The sequence below is a fragment of the Solanum dulcamara genome, chromosome 1, assembly GCF_947179165.1.
Source record: "Solanum dulcamara chromosome 1, daSolDulc1.2, whole genome shotgun sequence".
In the NCBI taxonomy this organism is placed as follows: domain Eukaryota; kingdom Viridiplantae; phylum Streptophyta; class Magnoliopsida; order Solanales; family Solanaceae; genus Solanum; species Solanum dulcamara.
The window spans coordinates 72,774,293-72,782,313 of NC_077237.1; the positions used below are offsets into that span (position 1 = coordinate 72,774,293).

Genomic DNA, 8,021 nt, shown 5'->3' on the forward strand with positions numbered 1-8,021 from the left:
TTTGAAACACAGCCGTTCGTATGGAAGGGTGGATTGGGGACGGTTACTATCAATATTTTTAAATTAGGGTAATTAACCAGTAAATTTTAAGAAGGGTAAAAACATAATTTAACTTCTAGATTTAGGAGTTCATGCTTTTAAGGTAGTATGGATTGGAGGCTCTCCCTTTATATTCCATTTAGAACTAATTATGTCACTTAAAAACACACTGTATAGGACATTGGAAAGAAATAACAAATAATACCAATTTCACACCTTTGATCTATTTTTGGGGAGGGACCTGTGACTTTTATAGTTTTATTTAATAGCAAACAAATATTCATCCAAATAAGCACATGCACATAATATTATCCAAACTTTTTCGTCAAAAAATTACAATATGTAACTAAAATGATTTTTTGTGTATATATATATAGCAATAACAAAAGGGAAGTTTCTATATAAAGTCGTTAAATTAGAAAAGTGACCTATTTGCTAAAACATGCACCGCACGTTCTCTCAACCATCCACAAAAACTAACACCAAAATCTCTTCCATTCTCCATCAAAAGAGCAAAACTTTGCCTAATTAAAATCCTTCTCTTCTTTCTTTGCCTGCAAAATCCCTTTTCTTCTCCAAACGCCAAACTTTGCATTATTTTCCTTTTCTTTTCACCTCCCTTTTATCCTCGTTTCCTCGAGTATCATATAACACAATTATATTGTTGCATTGTCATTGTGTATCCTATTTTAACTTAGCTTGAATCAGAAAGATGGTTCGAGCAGCGCTTGAGGAAGCGAAAGAAATGTGCAAGGCACGGTTGTTGCATTTCAAAGGAAAATCTGAAGATGGAACAGGACAGGAAACAAAAAGTGTGACTATTGAGACCAATAATAGCAGCGATTCAGGAGATGAAAAGGCCACGTCGAAAAGTGAAGATCAGCCTGTTGAATTTCAAAAGACTGGGTGTGTGCTTAGTCGCAGCGAGTCTATTAAGTTGCGTTTGTCCAACGATTCATCCGTTGTCCCTAGCCCACGCTCGAAACAGAGCCAGCCTTCAGGCAAGACATCTTCTCATTCTGTCCTTACAAAGATATGATTCATCACGAACTAAAAGTACCTGCATGGGTCTTACCCTTTCAAGGAAGGGACAAACTATTCAAATGTCTCAAGTCTTTTGATAATAGTACAATATAACAACAATTACGCCTCAATGTCAGCCTAAATGTTATGCTCACTTTTCAATCATTTGTAATGCCTAGTTTCCAAAGGGAGTATAGATTTCTATTTCCTCCAAATGTTTATCTCTTTTGGCCACATTGTTCATATACCTATTCTGTTTTTTTCTCGGGCACCAATATAGATATGGAGCTGATGAAGGAAAAGTTTGCAAAGTTGCTGCTTGGAGAGGATATGTCTGGTGGAGGAAAGGGTGTGTCTTCTGCGCTGGCACTGTCAAACGCAATCACAAACCTAGCAGGTATCGCAATTACACCATATCACAGGCTGTATATACTAACTCGGTTCCACTTTATATGGCATTCATTCTATTTTGGAGAGATTATATGAAAGGTTTCGCCTATCTTTGTCTCTTTTTCTCAAAATGCAGCTTCTTCCTTTGGGGAACAGAAGAGATTAGAACCTATGCCAGCAGATAGAAAAGCCAAATGGAGAAGAGAAATCGATTGGTTGTTATCTGTAACAGATCATGTTGTTGAATTTGTTCCTTCTAAACAAATATCAAAAGACGGAACATGCATGGAGGTAACTCTCTCCCAGAAAATACTCTTCGCGTATATCATATATCTAGCTAACAACTAACAAGAAAACATGAATTTTGTTTGTCAGGTTATGGTGACAAAGCAGAGAACTGACCTTCAAATGAACGTTCCAGCATTACGCAAGCTAGATGCTATGCTTCTTGTAAGAGAAAACCTTCATTTCAAACTAATGTAATCTATAACTATCGATGCTTAAGCTTGGATTGATGACCTACAGGATTGCTTAGATAGCTTTAAAGACCAAAATGAGTTCTCCTATGTATCAAATGATGACGAATCACAGGAAGGAAGGAGCGATGACAAATGGTGGATACCGACTCCTAAGGTTCCCACTAATGGCTTGTCTGATGTTACAAGGAAATGGCTGCAATTTCAGAAGGATTCAGTAAACCAAGTTCTTAAAGCAGCCATGGCCATAAATGCTCAAATCCTGTTAGAAATGGAAATCCCTGAAAGTTACATAGATTCCCTACCTAAGGTACAAGAACAAACGGAAATCTTCAACTTACAAGTTTTATATAAATGCACCATCACACTATTAAGTTCTATATAAATGTAGCATCACACTATTAAGTTTTATATAAATGTACCATCACACTAATATTTCCTCTTCTTATGTGTAGAATGGGAGAGCAAGTCTTGGAGATGCGATCTATAGGAGTATCACTGATGAGTACTTTGATCCTGACTACTTCCTCACAACTATGGACTTGACTTCAGAACATAAAATTTTAGACCTCAAGAACAAACTTGAGGCTTCTGTAGTTATTTGGAGACGAAAGATGACCTCTAAAGATGGGAAGTCAGCATGGGGTTCTGCTGTTAGTGTAGAGAAGAGAGAAATCTTTGAAGACAGAGCAGAGACTATCTTGCTTATTCTTAAGCAGCGCTTCCCTGGAATTCCTCAGTCATCTCTAGACATTAGCAAAATCCAATACAATGAGGTAAGAAGCTACCTCTATTTATCTACCATAAAAATTATAATGATATTCTTGAGAATCTTAGGGCTGTTCCTTGTTTCTGTATGATATCAAATTGGATGGTTTTGGTCGTAACCAGAATATCCATCTGATATTTCATATTTGTTGTTCCCTAACTTAGTTTCCTGATGTCCTAATGGCTTCAAACATAATGCTGCAACACTAAAAAGGATCTAGTTGTTGGCCTTTTAAGTTATAACCTATAATTTCTCTCTTTTTTTATAGGATGTGGGGCAAGCTATTTTAGAAAGCTATTCAAGAATAATAGAGAGCAGGGCGCACACAGTCATGTCACGGATTGAAGATGTTCTCCAAGCAGATGCTACTGCCCAAAATCCTTCCTGTGCTGAAGTAAAGAGGTCTCCTTTAAGAGATTCGCTACGCGTATCACCATCAGGCAGCTTCCCAAATGCCAGGGAAGAAGTAGAAAAGCTTAACGCTGCAGATAATCCAACTTCAATGACATTGTTGGATTTCATGGGTTGGACAGTGGAACAAGGAGAAAATGACACAAAGAAAGACGTGACGGAAGACATAGACATTGATGCAAAGAAACCACCTAATATAGTCACAAACAAGAGACTTTCCTACTTAGATAACTTAGTTGGTGCTAGAAGTCCAACTGCACGCCACTAAATGATCTCTGCAGAACACTGATCTACTCATCAGAAGCAAGAAAGAGGAATTCATCAAAGTGACAATCAGCGTCAAATGTACATACTCAGATGAACCACATACACCTAGGATTTCACTAAGTCATTCCTATTGTAAATAGGGAATATCTAGTTAGTAGGACTGCTGGTGTGTCACTTTTTGAAATGATCAACTCTGCAGAAGATGTCACCTCGTTGACAAATAACCACGGAAATTATGGACTTTTTTATAGTCCATTCTTACCGTGGATAGCCTCTGCCAAAAGAGTTTTGTAATCTGCAACTTTGAGTTTACACGGCGATATAGTGTAAAATTTGGATTTAAAGCAATTCCTTTGCAATTTATAAGTAATTTTTCCTTTCAATTTTCTCCTTTGGAAAGAAACAGTGAGCAAATATGAAGTCAGTGACTTGACATGGTGATCCAAATTTAATGATGCTTCCAGTTTTAGTGAAGTAAGAAGTTCCAAAGGCCTCTTCGAAGTAAAAGTAGGTTATTGACTTCCTAAACAAAGGTTAATTAAAAACATTAAATGGGCATTGACACATACATGAACAGACAGAAGTAGCATCTCAGCACGATAAATTGAATGTAATAAGACACCATGTTAGAAAGCAAGCTCCAACTTTGCAACAAGATAAACCGAATGCCATAAGATTTAACTTCTTGTAACAAAGGTCTCACGTAGGCTTCAAGAATACTTACAAGCTGGGGACAGATACATCAATTACAAAATGAAGGTTGAGAAAGCTTGATTGAAAAGAAATTAGATCTTTCCACGTGGACCAAGCTTAGGTGGAAGTTGCGGTCCTTTCTTAATTGGTAGTATATCCCCTGATGCTGTTGAACTGAAGTATGCAAGAGTTGAGCCACCTCCCAATATCAGGAATTTGAGCAACAGTCCTCTCTTGGTGAAAGGAGCAGCAAAGGTCTCAAAGAACTTGCTCTACCAAACACAACGCAATACAAGAGAAAGTTAGCACAATAACACAACCAACTTCTATGCTTACACAGACTCACTCATTCCTTCCAAGCATGACAAGCAAATTCTTAATGTTTGTCAGTACACACACTTAGTTGAAGCAGTGGTGGATGCGAAGTAGTTGGTGCATTCGACTCTGTGTGTATATGAAAATTTTATAAAACATATGTGTAGACAGTAGAATAAGTATGCTTCCACAGGGAAGTAGTAGGTATATAACCACTGACTTAATGTCTTGGATCCACGTATGAGCTTAAGTAACAAGGAAACATTTCAATTGCATCTTCTATCCGGAAGACACTAATGTCTGCATAGGTGAGAAATTAAGATTTTTCACTTATAGCTCTTATGCTCATTACTGAGTACTGACCCTAAGCAGACAAAGCAATTTTCCAATAATTTGTCTGGAAATTCCAGGCTGTGTTCGTAATCCTCACGAAAGCTAGTTCGGCTTATATAGACTTGTCCATCAATTATTTTCAACATGGCTTCGTCTCTACTGTATTTCCTTTTCATACCCTATTTGTTATGTTTTACTTGAGTGGAGGGTTGTAAAGATATGGTACCTGGGCCTAACTCAACCACAAAAGTTAGCTCATTAGGGGAGAATTGTCCAAATCCATATAAGAAGAACACCAGTTCATTCTCCAACCAATGTGAGACTCTTTACCTATTCTAACACCCCCCTTCACGCCTAGGCCCAACTGGAGCATGGACCGGGAGCCCAAGTGGGTATGAACCTTGTTCTGATACCATGTAAAGATATGGCACCTGGCCCTGACTCAACCCCAAAATAGGCCTTAACAAGATAGGGGTAAGGCTACGTACAAACCACCCTCCCCAGACTCCACTTGTGAGACTACACTAAGTATGCTTTTATTGTTGTATAGACTTGGTCGTTAATACAATTTGTTATGCTCAACACATGCTCAAATACACCAAAACACATAAAGTTTCCCATCAACATAATTGAACCTAAGAAAGACAACAAGTCAAGACTCGCTTAAAATACCAATGAATGACAAGTTGAATTTAAACTTGAAAAAGTTACTAATGCTTATATACTGAAATGTTGAAAACTATAGAGGAAAAATCATTGATAAATATATCAATTGCATCTGGTCAAAATATCCAAAAAGGCACCACAAATTCTTCTCTCTAAATTTTTCCAACTGCAATTCAACTTTTACTCCCATCTCTTTTCCGATCAAAAGCATCACATTACAAACTCCTCAAAAGGTCAATCAGAGTATGAAGCAGTGCTTATGGTATAGTACGGAATGAAATATGTAGTATTGCTGCAACAAAGAATCTGTTTAAAGGGGAAAAAAAGATCAAATACCTGAAGGGAGTTGTATGGTGAAGGTGCATCTGAACCATACAAGTCCCACTGGCCAGTGGTGTTGCCCAAGTCTTCTAAATCAAAATATACACTCTTGTCACCATACTTTGCAACCACAAAACCAGACCTAGGGAAAATGTATAATCAATCAGATTATAATCACCAAATCAAAATATACATTTATTTACACTAATCAGATCAAGATAACTATAAATGAATTTCATCATAAGTGATATCATCAAATGTGAAAAAATAAGGCAAGTGACTTTCCACAACAGGTTAAATACACTCATATGTAAATCCCAAGTACTCCTATGTATCAGAGTTTAACTTCTATACACAATACAAAAGATTTACACATCTAAAAGATAAATAACCGCGAGTAAGTGGGATTAGAAACCTGATTAATCCTTAGTATATGAGTTTGACTTCTATACATTATGAGCTGTGGCTAACTCAGTAATTTTGCTAAGGATATTTAAGGTTGTTAAAGATTTAATATATATGGATAAAAGCACTCCCTCCCATTTCAATTTATTTAACCTACTTTACTTTTTAATCTATTTCAAAAAAATGAGCCGTTACTTTTACTCTATAATTTTAACTTTTTACCTAACATGTTTAATAACTCAAGATTAAATGATTCTTTGGTACATTTGAGATTTGACATATCTTTATTTTAGACCAAAAAATTTAAAAATTCTTTTTACTATCTTAAATTTTATGTCAAATCAAAATAGGTTAAACAAATTGAAACTAAAAGAATAATATTTAACCTATATATGTAGTTTAATTTTCGACATATGTAGCTGAATACAATACCTGAATTTAGTAAACTTGACATTAATGCGAGATGGTTTAACATGTATCTTGGTTCCAGCAATGGAGCTTCCAGCTAGGCCCTTAACGCTACTTGTGGGCTGCACAGCAGCAAGAGTTGCTAAAGATGCCATCCTCTAATTCACCTCACACTAGCTAAACTAGTTTTAGGTATATTACAGTTATTATTGGGTTGGCATGGATTATACAAAAGGATACAGTTTTTCATGGATCCCAAAAGACACGTGGCACAATGGGTATCTTTCTAAAGATATTGAGTTTTCCTTTGTGTGGTGACACATATGTTGAGGCTGGATAAGCCTATCTCTTTGAGGATTGTGAATTTGGTGTAATTTGTCACTTCTTTTGTGAGGCCTAGGCAAAGGCTGCTCAAGTAACCAGAATTTAATTGGCGTTTGTTTAAATTTAAGGCATACTATATAAATATGTCTTTTAATTTAGCCTCATTTTATATTTATGCTCTCCAACTTTGAATTTGCACAAGTAGATATTTAAACTTCTATAAAACTGAACAAATAGACATATACCTTTTATATGACACCCTACATGAGAATTTGTGTCTTACGTGGTGTCTTACATGTATTATGTCACATAGGACTCATATCTCTACTTGTTCAACTTTATACAAGTTTAAATGCTTACTTGTGCACATTCAAAGTGTAACACCCCACAACTTTCCCTTATAGAATCTGAATCTTTCGTCTAAGTATCTAAGCTTGAACCAGGCGGTGTCCTACTTATGCTTATGTGTTAAGGTTCATTACAATGAATGGGAACTGTATTAAAGATGGTTTAGGGTCATAAGAGACCTCTAACACTGAGTTGAGTTCAAAACCATTTTACCGGTTAAGTTTTTCACATTAGTTCATGCAATGGTCAACTTTAAGTGATTATAACTTTTTGTATATAAAGAATGAGGTGGACTATGACCTATAAAATTAAAAGTCTATGAGTGTTTTTTTCAATGCTATCAAGTTTGCCTCATTTGGAGCTCAGAGTAAAAAGTTATGTATGTTTTACTGAAGGACTTTCAGATTTGGCCATGCGCTCCATGCGCCTGGTAGCGTGGACGCACCGCGCCAAGCTATTTTTCCAGCAGGCTTGTTATATTTTTAACTAGTTGTGTTCTCCGCACGTAGCCCATAGCGTCAGCGCACCACGCCAAACCAATTTCGAGGGTCTAGATTTTTAAATTACTCTATTTATTAAGATAAGTCGGTGGGTCACTATAAACTTTATCTTGGACGACCTAGGGTTTATTTTCTCTCAAATTATCTCCTCTCCTCCATCTCCAACACCAAGGTATGTCCCTCCCATGTATCTCAAGTATTTCTAAACATTCTCAATCTCTAATTGTGAATTCTTAACTAGATTCAAACATCAAATCCTCATCCCATATCTAGTGGAGACAAGAACTCATCTCAAGGTTCAAGAATAAACTTTTGGGATTCCTCTTCAACGTT

General features: G+C 36.5%; 2 protein-coding genes across 2 annotated transcripts; one reads left to right on the forward strand and one right to left on the reverse strand.

Moving 5' to 3' along the window:
- Positions 1–354: 354 nt before the first annotated feature.
- LOC129899288 (rop guanine nucleotide exchange factor 12-like) lies at positions 355–3,930 on the forward strand. Its single transcript, XM_055974236.1, has 7 exons — positions 355–1,040; positions 1,343–1,459; positions 1,589–1,743; positions 1,828–1,902; positions 1,978–2,238; positions 2,384–2,704; positions 2,966–3,930. Exons 1-7 carry the CDS (start codon positions 752–754, stop codon positions 3,374–3,376), a joined length of 1,629 nt encoding a protein of 542 aa, XP_055830211.1. The 5' UTR covers positions 355–751; the 3' UTR covers positions 3,377–3,930.
- Positions 3,931–4,001: 71 nt separating this feature from the next.
- Positions 4,002–6,842, reverse strand: LOC129899208 (photosystem I reaction center subunit VI, chloroplastic-like). Its single transcript, XM_055974118.1, has 3 exons — positions 6,541–6,842; positions 5,719–5,845; positions 4,002–4,340 (listed from the first exon to the last, which is right to left on the reverse strand). Exons 1-3 carry the CDS (start codon positions 6,669–6,671, stop codon positions 4,161–4,163), a joined length of 438 nt encoding a protein of 145 aa, XP_055830093.1. The 5' UTR covers positions 6,672–6,842; the 3' UTR covers positions 4,002–4,160.
- Between the last annotated feature and the right edge of the window lie 1,179 nt (positions 6,843–8,021).